General features: G+C 44.7%; 1 protein-coding gene across 3 annotated transcripts in view; it reads left to right on the top strand.

The window, feature by feature from the left end:
* The window catches only part of SETD1B (SET domain containing 1B, histone lysine methyltransferase), a 55,527-nt gene that overhangs the window by 5,513 nt on the left and 27,150 nt on the right, over window positions 1-22,864 (top strand). For all 3 annotated transcript variants that reach the window (XR_008469185.1, XM_054219810.1, XM_054219811.1), the window contains exon 6: window positions 2,576-3,751. Coding sequence is in view for 2 of the 3 variants with exons in the window: in XM_054219810.1 (XP_054075785.1) it covers window positions 2,576-3,751 (1,176 nt within the window). In the remaining variant the exon portion in view is untranslated. The remainder of the gene's footprint in view (window positions 1-2,575; window positions 3,752-22,864) is intronic.

Here is a 22,864-nt window from a genome sequence, read left to right as displayed (position 1 = left end):
AACTTGCTCATAATTGCCATAGCAAATGTAACTCTCTGCAAATGCAATGCATGTGGCTAATCTGTATGCTGGTGTCTGCCTAGTGTGGTAAGTGCTTTTTGTCTTTTGGAATGAAAAATACCTGCAGAACCGACAGTATGTGCCCTATTAACATTAGAAATTCTTGCAGTTAAGAGGACTGGATCAGATCTGTCCCTGAGATGAGATTATTCCCTTGAAGTCAGGGGGAATGATTTACAATGGTACATTTGGCCTAGTGTCTGCAGTATGTAATCCTTAGCGCGTACTTTCTTCAGACTTGCTTAAAGGCTAAAAGGGGGAAGGTGTCAAATAGTGGCATCAATTTTCCAGAATCTTAATTAGTCACCAGAATCAGTTGTTAATAAAAGCAGTGGACAGAATTCCTGAGGGCCTATAGGGGTCCCTCGATATTTAGGGTGCGATTCTCTAACTGGCTTTCTACAGTTACCTACTCCCATGCAAACCCCCCTGGGATGAGGGGATGAGGGGAAAGTGAAGCCTGTTTGTGTGAAGTTGTTAGCCCCTTTGCCTTGTCTAAATGTACATTGGCTCCTCACTGTGGTTTAGGAACCCACTTTAGGACATCAGATTTGAAAGTAGTTTGGCAGAGATTTTATTTTTTTCTTCTCTGTACTTCTCTGCACTCTTATGACTTCTTAAAATGCCATAATTTCACTAATTCTGTGATCAGATGTTTTCAGGACAGGTAAGAGCTGTACATTGAATGTGAAAATCCCATTGGTCTGAAAAAATACAATGCTCCTCTTCTCCCACCAACCACCCCAACAGCAACAAGGCAAAACACCAGTGTCCTCTTAACAAAATCATAAAGAAGCTGATTCTTCCTTACCTCTCAGCAAGGTGTTTGTAAAGGCAGGAGGGAGGCAAGTAATGATTTTGCTGTGAATCTGCTATGAGCAGGGCCTGGCTTTTAATTTCTGCTGGTTACAGCACATCTCAAATAAAAATGGATGGATTTGCTCATAGTCCTTTGCAGGATTAACAGCAAAACACTTAATTCATGGTATCCCCCAAAGCAGTCCCTGCTGTAATTATCTTTAAGGTTGTTTCTCTCGATACTGTGTTCATGTATTATATTATTATCCTGAATTGATTTTTTTCACAATTACCACCAAAATTGTTACTTTGTGGGTAACTTTAACTGTTTGCGTCATCTTCTTGTTGCTAGAATCTGCCAACAAGCTTTTTTGCTGTAGTAGTTTAGTAAAATACTCCTGACATTCGCTTTCCCCTTCATGCAGAACAGTGAAGACCTGACAGTTCTGCGAGCCACAATCTCTGCCTCCAGGCCATATCTAAACCCCACTGAAAAACAATCTGCATCACATCTACACCAAAGGTGCAGAGATGCGGATTTCAGCAGGAAGCATGTAGCTGGCTCCTGACCCCTTCTATGGGTTTTAGAACAGTTGAGGAAGAAACTTTCCTGATGTCCATCTAGTTATGGTCTCTAGGGGTCACGCCAAGAGCAAGTCCACACCACTGAGCGGGTGAGATGTGTGTGAGCGTAGCAGGCAGGTGAGAGCTCAGCTTGAGTTTGGTGGTGCTGGCATGTTACAAGCAGGTTGTTTGAAGGGTCTCTCTACCTACCTGTGCTTGGCAGAGGAGCACCCAACCTGTAGTCTCACTGGTTTGCTATCCTGGTGTGCTTTTGGTGAGTTCGAGCTCAGTCCTTACTCTTTTGCTACCAGGAGGATTCTCACTGAGCTCTTGCTTTGCATTATGGAAAATTGATTCTGGTGCTGACGATTAGCGTGGCACTGTTATGACTCAGCAGAGTCTGAGTTGGAGCAGGGCTGCTCCTAGAAACCCCCTGAACGTGCCTGTGAAGTGAGTTGCAGAGCAATTGCTTGGCTGCTCTGTAGGCTCGTAGGGTTTCAGTTTGAAATGCTATAATCAGTAGTGCTGAGCGTTTGTCTTTGGGAAGAGGTTTAAAATGTCTTTTTAGGAGTTGAGAACTTTTTGTGCCTTTTACACCTGTAGCCTTCTCCCTTGTTGCAGATGAACATTTGGTAGAGAGGGTGCCGGGTCAGCTCCCTCAGTTGGACCAACACAAAGCCCTGCTGCATAGGTTTGGTTGCAGGCTGGCAGTTTGCTGATTTGTATGTTTTGATTTGTTCACAAAAAAAGATAAATTGATAACTTAATTTCTCAGAATTTTCTTAATTATCTCTCCTATTTGCAATTCAGACTAGTTGATAGAAACTGAAACTCTTTTAGCTAAAAGTATTGTGCAAGTCTTCTGTTCACCTGATGCTCCTGGGTGTAGTTTAAGGAGTACTTTTGTATCTGCTTTCTTCTTTCTCCTCTTATAGACAAGTTCCTCTTTGCTTGCCTTTTTCTTCTAAATCAAAGGGAACTGTTAATAATGGAGAATGGTTTGTGTTTTCAGGTATGCTGTAACCTTTTTTTTTTTTTTGCCATGGAAATCAGTGCAAGCTCCTGGGTACTCAAATCTGAAAACCAAATGAATTAGGCAAATATCTTTTAAAAAGTGTGTGTTTAGGTGCTTTTCTCTCTTCTATTTTTATAGTTGACGGATTCCCTGAAGCGCCTGAAAGACAGTAACCTTTCTTCTGCGGGATCATCTGTTACCCCAAACAGTAGCACGCCTTTTTCCCATGACACAGCCTATTCCAGCTGTCGGCAAGATACCCCAAACTCTTACAGCCAATTTACCCCACAGTCCCAAGGAACACCTCACACCCCACGTTTAGGGACGCCGTTTTCCCAGGATTCCACCTATTCTAGTCGTCAGACAACGCCTGTGTACCATTTTGGACAGGACAGTGGGTACAAACCTAGGAGACATGAAACAAAATTTACAGATGCCTACAACCGTCGACCAGGACATCACTATGTTCATAACTCAGCAGGTGTTTACCGAGGGACAGAGCATCAGTTTAGTACGTACAAATCCCATCAGCAGGAGCCAGTTCAGTTCTCTCACACTCCTCCCCTGAGCCACTCTGGCTCTTCGAGCTACAAATCTGCCTTCTCTCCCTACCAAGCACCATCTGTATTTCCCCAATCTGATGATCAGCAATTTCCCCAAACTTCCAGGGAAACAGAGTACCGGAGACCTGCGCCACCTCCCACTGAGATGGTTGTGGAAAGCAGTGCTGCCACTAACATTGATTTTGTCCCGGTGAAGGAGAAACAGGAGGAGCCTCCCCCCTTGCCCGATTCGAACTCTGTTCCTGAACCGAGCACAGCATCCTTCTCTCAGACTCCAGAGAGAAGCGAGACCCCTGGCACCCCCACCATGGAGTCAGAAATGCAGCATAACAGTTTAGACTCAAGGATTGAGATGCTCTTAAAAGAGCAGAGAACAAAGTTACCCTTTCTTAACGAGCATGACTCAGATAATGAGATCCGAATGGAAGGTAGCCCTATTTCCTCTTCTTCTTCTCAGCTTTCTCCCATCCCAATGTACGGTTCGAACTCTCAGCCCGGTTACAGAGGTCAGACACCTTCCTCACGCCCTTCAAGCACAGGCTTGGAGGACATTAGCCCAACGCCGTTACCTGACTCTGACGATGATGAGCCCATCCCTGGGACGACTTCTCTGAGTCAGAATTCCCGGGGGACGTCGGAGGCCAGCATGACTCCCATTGATCAGCTGAGCAGGACCTCCAAAATTGAGACCTCGGAGGCTAAAGAAATGGTGCCTGGTGACCAGACTCCAACGTCAGAAAAAATGGACGAGGTAAGTGAGCTGAAACTGAGTTATGAAGCTCTGTGCCTATTCCCAGAGCTGGGCAGGGCAGGGAGTCGCTCTTTTCTTTTAGTGTTGTTAGAGCGTAGGGTTTCTGGTGGCTTCGTAAGGCAGCTGGAAATGAGCTAGATGTGACACAAAGTGATGGTCTTAATCAACTTGCCAGTCACCAGCTTTCCTTGTTTATAATAGCAGCCTGCTGCAATTTATAGCTTCAGGAGAGCTCAAGGACTGCACAAGCCACGGAAGTTTGGCCAGTGCTCATGCTGTGTGAATGTCCTGAGTGTCAACAGACACTTAAGCCACTATAAGAGTTAATCGAGCACTTTCTGCCATTGCTTTGGTCCCTGAGCGTGGGTGTGTATGTATGCACACACTTGCTTAACGGGGCTTTCATGTTACGCCGAAGTATTGAATGTATACTTTGTTTGATAGCTCTCCAGCTATTTATGCCATCTGGTTTGAACAGGAGACAGTTGCTGGGTTTTAATACTCGCTTTGCTTAGTTGAAAGGGGGAGGTAGTTGGCTTGTGGGGGATGTGCTCCACTGAGTCTTCCAATAATAGAGCAGAGCTTGCTGCCTCTGCTGGGGCATTTGTGGCTGAAGGGACAGTGAGAGCTTAACGGTGTGGAATAGTGCCAGCAGACAGAGAAATTACGTTGCATGGCATGTCTGTTTGGGAGGTCTGTTGCAACAAATGTGAGTATCGCTGCAGTGGATGGGTTGGTCCTATTCTGCTGTGTCAAGGAATGGTCAAAATACAGATCTTTGCGAATGCCAGGCTCTTTCTCCTCAGTGTTTATAATAGCCATGCAAGCAAATGAAACTGCTGTCCCTGGTGTGCAAGAACTCTGCAGTAAGGGGACCTCAACCATCCAAGAGGGCTGGTCTTGTGTAAATGTCCTGAGTGTGGTAGATCAGTTTAATTTACTCATGAAAGTTTGCTGGGGTTAAGCTGACAGAATGAATTTCCCTCTGGTGGTCTGCAGTTGTGAGGTTTTCACCCGAGAAGTGGCTGCATTTCAGGAGAGGGGGAGCTGCTCCTGTAGGTGTAGGCTTTGCGGAGTGCTTAACTGGAGGAAAAGTGCTGCAGCAATAATATAGTGCAGGTCTTGGTGCTAAACAGAAAAAAATTGTAACTGTACTGGATATTTTGTGATTTATTTTTTTTTTTCTACATGCCTTTCCAAACCTGGTTGTCCTTGCAGTTGCCACTTTAGCCTTTGAAACAATTCAGCTGCTTGAGGTCTCCTTCATCATCTAGGCTGGCCCAGGCTCCCCTCTTGGGAGGCAAGTCCCTGGCTGGTGGGACCTGGTGGTGTTTTAATTAGGAATGGAGTTTTGATTCCTTGAGCTCGATCTGGCAGGCTTAAGAGGGGGATACTCTTTGTTTGTCTAAAAAAATGAGGAAGGCGTCCCTCATCTTGCCATTCTGGGCTTGTATCTGCTGTCCTTACTCTTATAGGTGGCAGCCAGTTCTGAGCATGTTCAGAAAGATGGATGAATGCCGGCATGGTATGTGGGGTCAGGCACTTTCTGTAGCTGAGATCAGTGTTGGGGGACTGGCTGAGATGTTATATTTGTAGGTTGTGATATGGGGCAGTGGCGTGCTGACATACAAGCCCATGTTAAGTCCTTGTCTCCCCTTAATGAGATGCTGGTGTCAGAAGTTCACGTCAATGTTTCTGTGATACAAAATGATATAAATGCCTTGATCCTCTGCAGAAGTCAGAAAGGTGGTAGCAGGGTCTCCATGCAGGTCGTTGCTGCCCTAATTGTCTCACCCCCCCAATCCCCCAAAAGTTTGATGTTTGTTGTTGGAGCTGTTTATTCAACCCTCCTCTTGGTTACAAATCACACTAAGCTATTCTGGCATGTTTGAAAAGTTGCCTGCGCCTTTCATTGCTCCTTCTGATGCACAAAAAACGATCTCCATGTGTTTTTGCTTCCTTCCCCCGCCCTTCTCCCCCCCAGTTTTTTGCTTTAGAAAAAGGCTCTCCTGGCTTCCCTCTCTTGCTGAAGGAGCGGAGCTGAGCAGTGACTTAACATAGGCTGAAATTTGAGCTGCAGCTTTCCAACTGAGTTAGAGAGGGGCATTGAGTCTGGCTGAGGGCTGGAAAGCTGAACCTCCAGCTTCAGCCTATTGTGATACCACTATTCAACTTTCAGTCCTTCAGAGGATCCTCCAGCAAAGCAGAGGGAAGGCAGACCCGAATATTTTAGTGACTGTGTGGTGCGGGGAGCAGAGAAGAAATGATATATTAGTCTAGGGAGGGTTCATTAAGTGTCATAAGGAAGCAATAAAGGGCAGAGAATTTTAACTTGTTATTTAATTCGTATTTGGCTCTTCAAGGGTCGGAGCAGCCACACGTCTGCTCTCTTTGGGTGGCTGCTCTAGCTGGGAAAATCTCAGGATTCATAAGGATGCCGGTCAAGTTGCAGGGAATTTTTTCCTGAGACAATAGGTGCTTTTCAAGGACCTACTCCTGTTTCCCATCAAAAAAGCTCAATTTTTTTCAATGATTGCTAATTCAGTAACATTTGTTCTATAGGTGAAGCGCTGTCAAATCGTCAGGCAAGTTAACCACCTCAGACTTGCCATAAGTAAAGGAGGTACAACCAAGCCCCAGCAATTGCTCTGATTTATCATGCAAGACCCCGGAGTTTGATTTCAAGATCCGGTATGATACTCCTAAGCCAGAGCTTGGCAGGGAGTTTGGGTGTGGGAGAGGAAGGGCTGTGCATCTGTCTGCAACACCTAACTCCGACTAATCTCAGAGCAGTGATTATGGTCTGCAGAGAAAGTCCTGCTAAGCTTAGCCGAGGGACGAGCGCTGAGAGGTGGAACAGAGCGGGATGTGGGCAGTACGAGGTAAGAGGAGAAAAGGGATCCTTTACAAACAGCACAACCTGCAAGCCAGGAAGACAAGGCAGAGAGGGTTTTTTCAAGAAACTAGAAGATGGCAAGGAAAGAAAACAGCTGAGCTGCATTGTTATTTTAGGAAAATTTTTGAGAGTAGCAATGTATAAACTTTCCTTACAATGTTCCTGAGAGGTAACAAGGAAAGAATTGTAATAATTCCTTTTTCACAGGATCTTTGCTGTTTCAGAAGTGCAAAGGTTAAGTAAGTACAGTTTGACGTTTTGATGTCCCATTTGAGCCAGGTCTTGTTTTTCCTTGGCTTGTTACAGGAAGAGGCCCTGCCTGTGTGTGTGCTGAGGAGGATGACAGGGTTATAACAAGTCACTTTGTTAGATATTGATGATGCCTTTCATGTTTCAGTTTATGAATGTATTAGTTTGTGTGCATAGCCAGTGCGTAATAGGAAGAGCGTGTGATTGACAATGGTATTTTTCCAGATTTGTAAATACAAAAGTACTTTTTAGTTGAGGATGCAGCAGACTCCTGTCTTCGTGGTAGTTTGTCTAGGCACCTGTTTACTGTGGTGGGAGGTGTGCCTTAGAAATGCCAAAAATAATCGCAAAAATAAAGATCCTGAAACATGAATTAGGTGAGAGCAGTTCTCCTGCCACGTGCTGTGAATTTTAGCAAATGGTTTGGGGAGCAAATTGGAAGTCTCACAGTGCACAGCAGCCCTAGAGACCCCAAAAGCCACTGCTGTCACCAGCACCCTCAGCATCTCACTCGGCTGTTTTGAATGTTTTTAATGCCATGCTGGATGCTGAGGTGCCTCTTACAGGACAGCAATGACATCCCTGTGACAAGCTGTGTGTGTGCAGCAGGTCTTTTTGTAGTAACCCAGGCAGAATTTCTGAGCTGCACTTACACGTAGATGAGGTGGGTCAGGCTCAGTGCTACAGTGAGCTCTGCTGAAGTCCCTGAGGTTACATCTGGTCTGAATTTGCACTTCTCATTGAAGTATCTTTGGGTTCTTGTGTGGTCGCAGCCAGAACTAGAAGAAATTTATGTTGAAGTGTCACATTGTCCCTCTGGAGCCTTAGCAGGATGTGACGACGTTCTCCTCGAGACACTACATCGTGTCTTGCGCTGCTCCACACTGCTGCATCCCCATCCAGACCGGGGATGTGTTTCAGTCCTGGTGTTTCAGTAGCTGGTGAATGATTCCCCTTTCCTACAGAACCAGGTTCAACCTTCAGTTGTCACGAGTGCCTGTGAGAGCAAGCAGTGCCCCAATGCTGTCCGGGCAGTGAGAGGAGCTACAGGGGGTCTGTCTGACAGCAATACCTGCAGCAGTTGCCCCAGGAGCAGTCGATGCCCCTTGGAGCTGTGCTGTGCAGGAGTGAGCCAGTCTCTGCCTGCAGAAGGATGCTCTCTCCTCCTGTACCCTGCTCTCATCCACGGGTTGTGCGGGGTTGGAGGCAGCGCTCAGTTCCTGGGATGTTGACAGTGGGTTAGATGGACCCTCCTAAAGATGAACGCAAACGTACTCTACTAAGGGTTGTTTCTGGACTGGAGAGTGCAGAAGTGATTTATTCAAGGTAAATGCACATTAAGGTTGAGAAGGTAGAGTCTTAAGAGCCAGGAAATTTGATACCTTCGTTTCCACAGTAACTGTGCAAGAGCCCTTATGCCCATAAGTAGCTGTTATGTATGTATAATATATATGGGTACACCTGGGATCCAATTTACAGCTAGAGTGGGATTCATCATTTCTGGGGGGAGTAGATGTGTGGAATGGTTGCTCTGAATGTATTTTTTTAATTGAAGAAGGGAGAAAAACCTGAGAGCTGTGATTTATGCACAGTCTCATAAACACTTTTTCAAATTTTCCTGCCTCCTGAGCTCTTGCAAATGCGATCATGCCTGACAGAACCGGTTCCTAATGGAAACTCAAAAAATAGGTATATGTTATGACCATGAATTTCCAGAAATGCAGCCAGCCAATGCCCAGGCAGCAAAGATTTGGATGACTGCTGTGGTTTTACATGTGAATTACGCCAGCCATGCTAAACCTGTGAAATTAAAATGAGCACAAGCTGCTTAAACTGTGGGTTCAGTTCTGCCCTTCCTGACCCAGGCCCAGCGGCAGCAAGAAGCCACAGGGACTTCAGGGGATCTTGCGGTGTTTAAGCTTGTTCAGAAAAGAAAGGCAGCACACAAATCCCTCAAAAGGTGATTTAAATATGACACTATACTGGACCCTTTTGAGAGCTGAGATGTGTTCAGTCTCTGTGTCCAGAGGAAGGCTGCAGTCCTGCCCCAGCATGCTCCCTACATCCTTCCGGGGATGCTTGGGGCTAAGGGTCAGTTCCCATATAACCTGGCCAAGGTAAGGATGTCCTGGCTCCTGAAGCAGTGAAAATGCAGGATATTGTTATCTTACCTTTTTTTTTCAGAGCTGATACTGGAAGACCACAGTCAGGGACTACTTCCTTGTACATCTGATTCATTTACCACATGACAACCTGCTGCTACTACAAAAATTTATATAAAGTAGAGAAGCCTGTTCCTGCTTGCTAAGTTGTATTTCATTTTTGAGTTTTTGTATTTGGCTCCTGTTTGATTCTTGGGAGTGCTCACAAGGGTGGTGGTTAGAAGAGCAGAGGGCTTGACCAGTTAAATGTGTTCAATATAGGAAGCAGTGAGAGGTAACAAGCCCAGTGTCAATTTTTACAGTCATTTTTTCAGAGCAGAGTTGCATAGGATTCCCCTGGTGTTCCTGCTGATGCAGCCTCTCATACGTGTATGCTTATCGGGGGGAAAAACCTAAACAGAGAAATATTTGGCTGTTTACGGTTTGGGTTTTTTGGATACCTAACAACTTAGTAGAATGAGAGAACATGGCTTTTGTTGGTAACAGAGCTAGAAATGGTAAAATGCTCTGGAGTGTGACTGAAAAATAGAAAGCAGGCTGTGGTTGGGAGGCTGAGTGGTTCCTTCACTCTCTCGTACAAGGACAAGACTTTGAGGCTTTTGCATTTTGCATACCTAATAGAAATGACATTGCCATCCCTTTTTATAAATCACTGTTGCTGATTATACTCTTGCCCAGTTCATTCTCTGTTTTGCCACCAGTGACTTTCTGTAAATTTTCAGTTCCTGGTGGACTGCGCATGTATAATTGAATTGCTTGTTGATATGTAGAGCACTGCTTATTTTGTGTTTATGTAATCTATAGATGCTCTGCTGCGCTGGAAACTTAGATCCAAATTAGAATGTTTAACCATAGTGTATAGTTTATGGTGGAATAATGTTTGCAAGCCTGAGCTTTGCAGACCATTTACAGTTAGAGAGCCCTTGGCATCTTCCTTTTGCTGCTTACAGAGTTCTTCCTATTCTTTTCAACACTCAGGTTTTAGCAGTGATGATACTGAATGTTCAGATGTCATAAATGCAGCTGTGAAGCCTCACATTGAAGTGACACGTTTTCCTCTCAGTTTCTGCAACCCATTATCATTCTAGTTGCATTTTGCATCTGATGATTGTGAAAAGTGACCAAGGGAATGCGGACAAGTTAGTGGATGGCAGTGTGTGTTGCAACATGGCACTGAGAAAATGTGCCAGTGTGTTAGGTAATCAGTAGAAATATTGAGAAAATAATTGCTGTTAACATATTGTGCTGGCAGCCACCAGAACAGCACTAATTTCTGGGTCTGATTTTGAAGAAGACGGAGCAGCCGCTGTGTTCTATATGTGTCTGTGTCTGACACAGAGCACTTAACAGACGAGCGCTTATTCAAATTTCTGCTGGCTGTTGCCTATCCTGGAGTCCTCTAAATAGATGAAGTTCATCAGTAGGATGTTTTTTCTGTACGCATCAATTTTGAGTCCCATGATATTGCCACCCCCCTTCTAATTAATTTTAATTTTCGGTTTGGGGTACTTGTTTGTACTTAGTGAAGATGGGGCAAAACTCAAATCGAAACCCCTGAGTTCGTTAACTCTGTGCGTCACATACCTGCCGATGAGCGCTCTTTTGACCCAGGCATGTTACTGCTGTCTCAGGCTTGATCGTGAAAGTGCAGTGCTTGCTATTGTAAATGACCATTCATCACAAGAAAAAGGTTGTTGCTCAAATTTTTCAACTTCTAAACCCAAAGTATTAAAAAAAAAAAAAAGTTTTAAAAAAAGTCTTTAAAAATGTTTTTTATTTGCTTTGTGCTAAAATAAAGCCAGTGGCTGCTTTCACAAGGTTCCCGCAGTGCAGGCAGGCCTGATGATGTCAAGATGCATATAAAATAGTGAGACAGCAAATTGGGGTTTCTAATTTATCCCCAGGTTGGAATAAGTTCACTCCTCCGGGCGTTGCAAAAGTGTTGCTTCAGGAGCAGTTTGAGTAAAGGAAGTTGTTCGTGGCTTGAGCTTCGGCAATCACTCTTTGCATAGAGGGCAGTGTGAGTGCTGCACAGGCACGGCACGGGGAGGAAGCGAAAACTGCTGCTTGAACTCAAAGCTGGCAGCAGTTCTTATGGTTTGGAGGTTTGGTTGAGAAAGGGTCAGACAGCTGTAGCAGAACTTCAAAATTTCACTTGTTGGGACTTGAGCGTTTCGACTTAGGCACTTTTTAGTGGATTTTTGCATTTGCTGGCTCTTCTCAACATGTGTGTGTTTTGTGGAGTATGTATTTAAATGGAGTTGATAACTGTGTACTAAGTGCAATTTATCGCACACCTTTGACCAGTTCACCTGCATTTTGCCCAATATCTCTTTCTCCATAAGTCAGAGAGTCATATGACTCTCTCCAGTAAGTCAGGGAGATTGTTAGGAAAAAGGCTCTGAGAATGGTGAGGAGGGGAGGAAGAGGAGAAGCAGAGACGGTTTCTCCAGGGTCCAGTCCTTCCCCTCTCCTTTTCTCCTGTCTTTTTTTCCTTGCCTGCACCTGCAGCATTCAAGGTGGGATATCCTTAGGCTCACCACTGCCCAAATTCCCTGTATCAACGAGTGCAATGGCATGGAGCTTTAGGAAGAAGAGGGCTGAGGATGGTGCAGGTTGGCGATGTGAAGGAAGGACTGGGTTTTGTTTTTCCTGGGGTTGAAACAGCCCTTTGCTGGCCTGGTCAAGGAATGGGGTGTCTGCTGCTTTCGCAGATGGTGTGTGGAGCAAGAGTCACTTTCTTACATCCATTTTTTTCCAAGAAGAGCTGTGTTTCACAGTAAGCAGTATAGTTTTGTGCCGATGTCCAAGTGGTGTGTCCTCCTCCCCTTGTGCGGGTTTTACATGCGTTGCACACATCGGGGAGACTTTCCCTCTGGAGCCTGGGAAGGGTAGGTAGCTTCTTTCCAGGTTTCCCTTCTCCAAAAGGAGCTTGTTATTTCTTATGCCTTGTGGGTCCCAGGCAAAACAAAATATATATATTTCTGGTGATAGCAATGTTATTTGGTGGAAGCAGGAGCTGGTTTAATGTTGACACATAGCTCTGGGGACAGTTTCCCATTCTAGTCCTTGTTGCTAAGCGGTTGCCAAATGTGGCATTTTGGTCAGCAGATGTGGCTGAGAGTTTCCAGTGCAGATAATTGAAATATTGTCTTTGAAGGGTGCAGATAAATGTGAGCAACTGTTATCATGGTGCTACAAGCATTTTGCTATTGTCCAGGAAAAAAATGACTTGGAAAAAATGAAAATCCTTAGTACTGCATAAAATTATTCAAATTACAGTAAAACATTAAAGGGCAATCTACTGGTTGAATATACGCCATGGAGAGGTGTGCAAAAGGATGCATTTTGACAAGGGAATCTCAATGAATTTATTTGCTTGTTAATACAGTGTCAGGTGGGATGTATCTCCCAAATTACACCAGAGAAGTGGTAACAGCAGATGGTTTTGCAAACCTGGGGTGTACTCCAGGTCAGTAAGAAGCAGGCAGGAAGGTGGTGTGGGTTTTGTGGTGAAGGGCAGCCTGGCCCCAGCAGAGTGCTGATGGAGGATGGAGGCCTAATGCTGGGATTGCTCCCCGGGGAGCTGGCATCATGCAGGGAGCACCCAGCCTGTCTGCAAGACACTGGAAGTAAGCTGTGGTCCCTGCTGGGTTTTATGCTCAGACTTCAGCTTGAGGAAATCTTGTTGCATGACTCTGTCTTGGCTCGTTGCTGGGATGCATGTACTACAAAAGGGCTGTGGCACAAGGCTGCAGTCAGGGAAGTGCCTTTTGGCATGGCTGCTGTGGGTGCATGATCCTTTGGGGGAACCCTGAGTGGCTTTTGCAGCCCAGCTCAGCTGGTTGTATATCGCTGTATGTAACTTCAAACTAGTGAACCCATCTAATGGAAAAGCTGCTTTAAAAAATAAAAATAAGAGCTCTGTAATTGAGAGTGGTTTAGGTATGACTGCTAAGTATGGGCTGTAGAGATGCTGTACTGCTGTGTGCTTCTGCAGGGCTTTGCACTCATCTTGATCATTTTAACAAAGCTCTTAAGAACAAGTATTAAGGAAGTGAGTATAAGTGTCACCAACATGGGGAGGCCTGAAAGAGCCTGAGGGCTGGGGTGGTCAGTCTGAGGAGCAGAGCACGGGTTGCCTGGCATTGCCTACTACTGAACTGGCTCAGCCTGTGTGCTCTTAGTCCTTCCTCTTGAGCGGTCATCTGTGGTAGAGCTTGATTGTGGCTTTGCTGCAAGAGAGAACAGAAAGAGACTTTGGACTAACTCATGAGTAAGCAAGGAAAAGGCACGGCTTTACCTTTCCTTGGTTGCTTGTGTTGTTGTGGGTTATTTCTTCTACGTTACTGAAAGACTTTCAGTGGGAGGTCTGAGCAGTTCATGCCATGCAAAAAACCCAGCAGCAGCAGGGCTGTATGTGGTGATCTGTCTGCAACTCATGACTGGCAGATTAGGACGTGAACTTGTTCAGTAGTTCCTGGTGGATCTGTCTTCCACAAACACCTAAACCGTTTTTAAACCCATCTGCACTTCTGAGTCTTTGCAGTATCCTTTGGCAATGAGGTGCACAGCTGAATTTTGCATTAGGTGAAAAGTGTTTCCATGTGTTTGTTTTAAACCTCCTGCTTGCTAATGAGGGGACAGGTGGGGAAATCAGCATATTTTACCTCTTGTCTCTTTTTTGAATATTTTATGCCTGCACAAATGGCAGTGGGAATGCAGCCCAGCTGTGGGGTATTTCCACTCTGGTAATTTAGAACAGTTGTGGTTACACAATTTATTTTGCATATACCGGGGTAGTTTAATAGCAAAAGTTTGGTCTCTTCTAGAAGGCCATGAGAAATGTCATGTCCTGCACAGAGGTTATTTTTGTTAAGGGATCAGTCAACAGTTGGCAGCCACAAGGGTTATGTTTCCATCACCCAAGAGGAGTGGTATGGGGAAAAAGTTGCCTTTCCCTCACTGAGCAGGTTTTGGAGAGGGACCACTTGAAGGTATTGCTGGATATCACTTTAGGCTTTGTCTTAGAATGAGAAAGATTCTTAATGTTTTAATGAATATGTTACGTACTTCAGCTGATGTGCTTGATTGTCTCCTCTCTGACTGCACTTAGTTAAGTCACAGTACAGCAAGAGAAGGGAAATCTGAGCAGGAAATAAAGCAGTGAAAAATTCAAGATGCCTTCAGAGAGAAGATCTGTAAGAGGAGAGAAATGTTACCAAAGGGGAACTGTTTCTTGCTGGCCTCACCCTTACTTTTGAGGAAGAACATCTCTACTCGGCCTCTTTAGCTGCTTGAAATAGGCTGCTTGGCGTGAAGCGTCTCCTGTGTTCTAGCTGGGTTTTAGTGCATCTATAGTACTTTGCTGGAAAGGACTTGTTTGTGTTGTAATGCTCAGAAAATGAGTGGAGCCTGCTAAACTCATTAGGGTGCCAGTCATCATTTGTGGTCACTGCTGCAAAGGGCTCAAGTTCTGGCCACATGAAGTTAGAAGTTTTTGTCTCGTGAGCCTCTCGTTCCCCAGGGTCATTCTCTGCTGCTGTATCCCAGCAGGTCTGGAGCACTTACACCACCTGCAGTGGGGGCTTCATCCAAAGTGGTTAAATGCATTTTGTCAAGATCAGATGGACTGGCTGAACCATCTTGTCTGCAACAGTTTTGTTGGGAATTTCAGAAACACAGCAGATGTTCTGTTTGTCCTGTCTTGGGACGATGGCAGGGACTGTCTCCAGAACGGAAGGCCACAAGTTTTCTTATTTGAAACCATACTATGTTGCCACCATGACTGCAGTCAAGATGACAACAAGGTCCTAAAGACCTTATTAACAGTATGTTCCTTCTTTCATGCTTTCTTATTTCTTCTTAAATAGTTGGTACTGGGATAGAAGAGAGCTGCTGGGAGGAGATTAGCGCTAAGTCTGCGTGACCTCCCAGGTCAGCAGTGGAGGGCTCATGAAATCTCAGCAAAAGTGTTCAGGAAAGGGAAAGGCTCACATAAAAATCAGGACTTTAAGTCTTTCCCCTTGCTTGTTCCACAGTTTTTTGACATTAAAAGCTATACTTGTTCGGAAAGGGCTGTTCTGGGCTACCTCCATCAGCTGTGGGCTACAGGCTCCTGAGTTTTCTTGCAAGTGCCAAAAACAGTTGGGCCTCTTTGCTTCCCAGCCACATGAACAGGTCAGGACTGCACCCTAGAAATTCAGGGTGAGAATAGCTCAAGCTCTTGGAGAGGGGAGGGGGAAGCCAGGCTCATCATTTGGGATGCCTCTTAAGAGGGATGGCAAGTGTCTGAACTGCTGCCCCAGGATATACTAATGGCACGTGGGTCTGAGAGCAGACGGCAGCAAGCAGAAGAACATTAAAAGATGATACTGATGAATGATCTTCTTTTTTTCTTTTGCCCGTTGTCCTTCAAGGCCTTGATTCCTTCGTGTTTGCTCGCCCTTCTGAGGAAACTCAATGTTGGACAGGTTGTATTGCTGATGTCCAGGTCTTGCAAATGAAACTGCTGTTGCTACTAATGCTGGAAATGCAGATTGCACTGAACAGAGCACTGAAAATGCTGCTGTGACAATAATAGCCACGTGATTTCAGATACTCGAGGGTATAGTAGTAGTACGTAAAAGGGGAAGGATATCAAATTGGCCTAGTTCTGCTGATTAGAACTTGTTTAAATACAGTATGTGTACCACCTAGTCTTCTATAAGCTGATACCAGCTGGGGAGCTAGACTGTTTTCCAAGCTTATCTGCTTTTTTATCGCCCTGTTGGTAGCAAGATCTGAATTCATGGTTCCATTTGACCTAAGGTTTAAGTATGAGGGTAAGCTGAGGGTAAGCATGTGGGCCCCTGCCTGGCATTGAACTGTAAGGCATCCGTGTACTCTGCACACTCAGTTATTGCACTTTTTTTTTTTTTTTAAACTTATAGATGGACTCTGATCTAATGTTGCCAATTCCCTTCTTTATCTTTGATTGTAAAGTACCTTCTGCTCTCTAGAAATGTGGGTGTATTTCTGCACACCAGAGTGAAGAGCATTTCAGAATCATTTGGGAAATGAGTTCTCCATATACTATGTGATTTCTCCTAAATTCTTTGTTTTTCTTTGCATATTCAGAGAGGGAGATGCTGCAACTTTTGTGTGTGGACAAATCTTAGAATAAAACCTACTGATAATAGCTGAGATGGCAGAAAATGACAGAGAAACCCATTGCATGCTTACCATCACCTTTCTCTTTTTTAGAGACACCATTTAGTTTCTCTGTTGGATTTGGCTGGTTTGTTCCCAGGACTCTGCATCACTGAACCTGGTGTCTGAAAAGGGCTTTACCTGGGTAAAGCCAGTCTGGCTGTATGGAAGTCTTTGGGAGAAGCAGAGAACATTCCCTGACTAATTTATCTGTAGGGGGTATTTTCTTGCCACTCTACCATCCTTTTATGCATGACTTAGCTTCCCAGCCGACTAAAGCCTTTGAAGTTAGATTGCAAATAGCTCTTCAGCTATCCCTTCCCCCCATCTAAAATAGGGAAACCAGAACAACCATTGCTGTGGAAAGAGCCTGCCTTGTTACATGGCTCCCCGATGTTAACACCCCTCTCTCTTTTCCTCCTTCCTTTTCCCTACCTCCTCCTCCCCCCCATAAAGAAACCTTTTTTTCCCCTTAATAAGATCTACTTAAGACTTGAGGGAAAAGGCCATGGTTCCATGAGATGGTAAATCCAATTTTAAGGTGTTTCATATGTGATGAAAAACACTATGGCCGCAGGACGCAGACCCTGAATTGGCACACATTCGCCCTGCCAGTTCGGATTTGTTCACATAATGCAGAAGGGGCGACTGTCCAGGCAAGTTTCGCATTGGGGCACACACGGGCTGCCCAGGCATCTCTGATCTCGGGCTGGGGGCCAGTGACTCCCCGTCTCATACTCTCACTGTGTGAGAGTGATCTGCCCAGTTGTATGGTCATGTTTGTCTCGGCTCAAATCTGTGCAGTCAGGGGGTCTGGAAGCTTCCAGTCTCAATGTTGATGAATGTGGACCCAAAGGATGTTACGTTAGCTTGCACTCTTCCTGGAGCTGTCCCTGCAGACACCAGAGAGTCTCTTGTGCGTGTTGGAAGCCCAGGGGCAATGTCTGGTTTTTCCAAATATCCCGTCTTCAGTGATCTTGCCAACAGGAACGGTATAACCACATCATATGCCTTGAAGCTTGCAGTTCAGAGCCTCCTTTCCCTTTCGGAAGGGAGAAAGACCTGAATTAAACCACCCCTTTTGTGGAAGGTGATGCACTTGCTAGCAAACAGAGCAACCCCCTCATCAAATTATTGCCCTCTTTGACAATTCATCTCTTCAGGCTTTCTGCTGAGGTATATCTGGCAGTTGTTTTCCTACTGGCTTAATTTATGGCTCTGAGGGTTGCTATCCTAGGAATCTCTTGCAGTGGGCTCTTGAAAGTCATGTTGAAAACTGAAGTATGGTGCTCTCTTGCTGTTATGAAGAACCTACAACAATTTATTGTTGTTTAGCCAATTATTTGTCAGCCAATGACCCCTCCCCACCTGGGAAGCGGAATCGGGGAAAAATCAAGAAAACTTGAGGGTTGGAATATAAGCAGATTTAATAAAATAATACTAAAAATTAACATTAATAATACTAAAGAACCGATATTGATCCTGATAGCAATATAAAATATATGAGGATTATACTCATCCTTCAGTACTTACTTCAGTACAAAGCTGTGCACTCCCAGCAGTGAACAGCAAATGTCCGATACTGTGAGTGCTACGGCTTCAGGAGGAAGGGAAAGCCTTAGGGGTCCGATACTGGGGCAAGAAGTTTTCAGGATTGCAGCCATGATGTGAGAGAAGAAACTCCTCGGCAAACTTTCTAATTTATATTGAATGTGGTGTTCATGGTATGAAATAACCCTGTTGGCCGGCTTGGGTCAAGTGCCCGGGTCTTGCTCCTCCTTATCCCTGCACCTGGCTAGATCGAAAAGAATGAGACCTTGAAAACCATATACCATAGCTGGCTATAAAGTAAATATTTGCACAAATTCAGACACTAGAGTCTCCTAAAAGCACGTTTTTCCGAAGCATTAGAAGACACTTTACTGAAAAGTAAAATGACTCAAAGAGAAATTAATCCTGTGTTGCTCTAACCAGGACACTTGCCAAGAGAAGGGCTTTTTGAAGGTACTGCATGCTGGTTGAGTCTTCTCCCCTTGGGATCACATTTCTCAAGTCGTCTTGTTTTTGGATCAGTGAAGATCTGGTTACCTCAGACCACTAATGGCACTGCATTTGCTTCCCATCTTTGTCCTCTCTGCTTCACGTAGAGTTGTCTATCCTCCCCTGGATTGCTTGCTAAGTAAAAAAAGTTTTTTAACCTTGTGGAGATGCTTAGAGGCTGCTTAAGTGGGTGTTTCTTACTCCAGGATCCATCTCAACTCTTGGAAAGAAGAATCCATACATTGTTTCATACAGCTATGGGAGCTCCTATGTACAGTCAAGTAAAAATAGCGTGAACCCCTCCTGTTCAATTGTTGCGTTTATTTTCTCTTATTTTTTGGTTTGTGGACCATTTCATGCTCTGTGTCACATCAGGGACTTTGATTTGGGAAATACTGATTTAAGCTACTGCTCTGTTTCTTTCCTTGGAGACATTACCGTTATTCCACTGTCCTGTGTGGAGAAGGCAGAAGATAATCCCCTCTGGAGTCTGAAGTGGTGCCTCAAAGCCGAGACCCATCTCAGATGCACGATGCGTATGAGGGCCTGCAGGACACTGGCGGTGCAGATTTGCATGAGTCTGGGATACTGTCTTTGGCACTTCTGCCCGTTGTACAGGAGTCATTTTAGCTCATTCTGTCATCTTAATTCACTAGATTTTCTAATGATGGCATGGACCATTGGGCAGCCTTCCATCTCTCCCTCTGTCCTTAAAACACAAGTCAATTTACTTATGTTTATAGTGCCAGGAAACACTGAAAGTGAGTGAGGAGACCTTTTCCCCTTGTAAGCATTAGCTCCATGTGCTTCCCTGCCTTGAGAGCCCTTCCTGCCATGCACTGAAAGCACAGGTAAGCTTCTTCCTCGCATGCTTCCAAATTCCAACTTGTGGCATCTCCCCTTGTGCAGGATGGTCTAATTAGGGATCGGCACCTGAGGCAGCACATTGCGAGACACAAACAAACACCGTAGTGGCTTTTACTCACCCCCGTCCCCCTGTTCTGGGACTGCCTGGGACTTCTGGGGAGTTCTCCCTCTATCCTTCTGTGGTTTCAGGTATCATCTTAAAGTTCCCTCTTGGCGTTAGAAGAAAAAAAAAGAAAGCGGCGTGAGTTAGGCTGGTGTTTACAGTATGTTTGTTTACAATGAGCAAGCACTTGAATATTATTGTCACTTGTTTTACTTGTTGCGCAGCCCTGTAGGTGTGGGGAGGATTGTCCATGCCAAAGCAGCACTGCAAATAAGTACCAGACCAAAACATAAGTTGAGCCAAGACAGTGTATGTGTCAGGTAGGATATTGTCATGTTGTAGAGCTTGAATTCTCTTTCTCAAGTAGTGAGAGATACTTTAGCAATCGATAATAAAGAAACCACAACACCCAAGTAACGTCTCTCCTTCTGCAAGAAATCCCTGCTCCATTGCAGCCTTTTTGATGCCCCTTTTTGTGGGTCACAGCGGTGAGTCCATCACCCTGATCTGTCTGTGTTCTGCTTGTCTTTGTCTCCAACCATTGCCTGCGAGTTAGATTTGCAAAGAGCTGTATAAATACATAGCTATATAAAAATCTTGCAGTCTTCTGTTCTTGAGATAGAAGTACATGTTGCTGAAGATATTTATAATCACTGATCCATAACACGTTAATCTTTCCATTTGCCTGTTCCTGTGCTGGGCATTTTATTATAGTGCAAATACACCTGAAAGCTGTCTTTGTTGCAATTAAAACCTGCCGTGATTGTAATCGCACACTCTTGACAGCAGCAGGAGGATGGGTGCCCTCGTAGCTGCCCAAAGGAGGTTGAAAGACGTGACTAACCAACCCAGGGCGTCCGGGGAGGAGGCAGTAAACAACCTTCAGCATAGATCCATGCTGCAGTGGTGGTGTGCTGGCTGAGGAAAGCCACCAAGGGGGGTGATGATGATGGCACAGTTATCGGAACAGGCTTGAAAGCACACCCAGGAAGGTGCAGGGAGCTCTTTACTCTGTGTTTTTTGATGCTGTAGCTAAACTGCTGGCAAACCACCTTGAGTAGCTCTGCCCTCCCTTGCACCACTGATAGCAAGTACCACCCTTGTGTGTGTTCTTTCAGAGGGTGAGCTATAATTATAGTTAGTGAAGTAAAAATAGTTGTATGTATAGTAAATACGGTACTGAGACTGTCTTGTTCACACCTGGCAGCATGAGGTGTGAACGCTTAGCATGATCCCTCTGCCATGTCATCGTGTCTGAGTGTTGCACTCCCAGTAAGCAAAGGGGACAGTTCGGAGGCACAGCTCCTCTTGACGTGCTTTGCAAGAATGTGTGGAACCTGCAGGTCTTCTCTAGCTAAAAGCAGATTAAAAATGAACAAAGTAATACTCTCTGAAGCCCTTGCTGTGCTTCAGTATGTAGATTTTGGACAGCAAGAGGTATTTCACTCTGTTAGCAAAGTGAACGGTGGGATTCTCTGGGCCAAACTTGAATGGACTTGTATTTTTTTAAAGGAGTTTTTCATTGAAATTGTGTCTTTGAAGAAGAGTTGCAGATGGCTGGTTTGCATCCTCAGCCTTCCTTGTTGTCCTGGATAATGTAAGAAACATGGCAGGTTTGAAACGTCTCATGCTCTTTAATGTGTTCTGCCGAAAGAATCTAAGAGAGCGTTGTGTGTTAGAGAACATGGGCTATTTCACCCTGGGATCCCAGTGTGTTGCAGTAGGGCCCTTTCCCCTGTCCGAATGCAGAGCGTGGGCAGTGAGGAGCACGGTGTGAGCTTGGTGTGGGGAGGCAGCTGGGGACAGGGAATAGGAAGTCTGAGGGACCTGGAGTCTATTCTTGACTCTGTCAGCGAATTGCTGTGTGACCCAGTTTGGTCAGTTGTCCTCTTTCCCTCACCTATGAAGGTTTTTCTTTCCCTACTTTTTTTGTAAGGATAAAGGGTGAGGCTTGCTTACTTGTGAATTTTTTAGATCCTTGGGTGGACTTAGTCCAAAACCAAGTGATGACCATTTGACCAGGTTATGAGCTTTTTGTCCAAGAGCCACTTCTGATTTTATTTCTAGATTTATTAAAAAGCTGCTTCTTAACATTTTAAATGGCAAGGCTTTTCAGTATTTAAATGCAGAGGGTTTGAAGTTTTAGGGCTTAAAGACCGAATTTTTTGTTCTGTTTGGTTTCTGTGCGTGCAAGTTACAGCAGGCTTAAGGGTTTGATACTTCTTGCAAGCATGGGATGCTTCATTTCATTAAAGCTAATGACCTTGCATTGTGCTGAGTGCCATTGATCCTGCATTTTGTTATTTTGATGCACCAGAGACCAGCCAGGCTATGACAGAGTATTTGCTATTTTCAGTGATATAAATTCCCTACCTCAAATGTAAGTTATTTGGTACCCAGCAGAATATTTAAGTGAAATTAACTCTGAGTTGACGGTTCTCAAAAGGCGTTCTGAAATTTTTAGTAAATTCTTTATCAGGTGGCCTTTTTAAAAAGAAATGAAAGCATGCGAAGTTCCTCTGCCTGTAGGAAAGGTACCAAATAGCACATACGATGAAGCTCCCAACCGCTGCTGCGGTGTCAGTGCTCCCTGGGTTGGGGAGAGAACAGCCTCTTCACATTCGGAAACTGCCAGTTCTGCATGCAAATATTAGGATGTAGTCTCTTTTTTCTGCAGCTATGAACATTTGCTTGCGAAATGCTGGGTATTGTTTTGAGATGAGACCGATAACCCTGCATTCAGTGGCTCTCCACCCTGTCCCTATTCAGGCTGATCCAGGAGTGAAGTCTCAGGATATTCCCTTCACTTAACTCAAGAGGCTCGGCCTGTGCTAAAACGCACTGTACCAGTATGAAAGGTGGCAGTTAGCATTTTGGGTGAACAATGAACGAGGCCATTTATAACCAGTTACGCTGATGTGAATCTCTCCCAACAAATTTGCATCATTAAAACACCTTTGGAAAAATGTGTCATGCATATAATTAAATACCTGTTTTGCTAACTCTTAATTTAATTAATGCAAAGTAAAGATGGCAGCACAAATTAATTTAGCTGGAAATGGCTTTTCTCTCGGTGGGCTGAAGGGAGGTTTTCGTGAGGCATTGCACCAGATGCCCTGGGAAATGTGCAGGTGAGCTCCAGGACTGATTGACAGTTTTTTGACAGTGATGGCTGTGACATCCTCATAGCAATATGTATGCCACATACCATCTCACTTTTTTCTCCTTATGAGAGCAAAGAGGGAGGCCAGCTAGAAGGCGATTTCTTTGGGAGGACAGTGTAGCTAACTTTTAGCACTACCCTGAGAGGTATTTGGTAGCAACCACAGTAAATGCAGCTTCAGAAAGGTGACTGAAAAGAAATTCACATAATAAAAGATCCTCCCATGTCTTCCCTTGGTTTTTCCCTCTGTAGTTTGATTTCTCTCACTTGGTGCCCATGTTTTTCCCCCTTAGATACAGCTTTCCTGTAACTGTTCATCTGCTTTAAATATTCATTCCTCTTAACTTTCTTTAAAGACTTCCTTGTAGATGATCATCTTCTGGTTTGACCTCTTTCCTAACCTTGTGTATTCTTTTTTTTTTTTTTTCTCCCCTCCCTTTTT

This window comes from Rissa tridactyla, chromosome 13 (genome assembly GCF_028500815.1).
Source record: "Rissa tridactyla isolate bRisTri1 chromosome 13, bRisTri1.patW.cur.20221130, whole genome shotgun sequence".
Lineage (NCBI taxonomy): Eukaryota > Metazoa > Chordata > Aves > Charadriiformes > Laridae > Rissa > Rissa tridactyla.
Note: the sequence above shows the minus strand (reverse complement) of the source record. Positions and strands in the feature narration are given on the sequence as shown.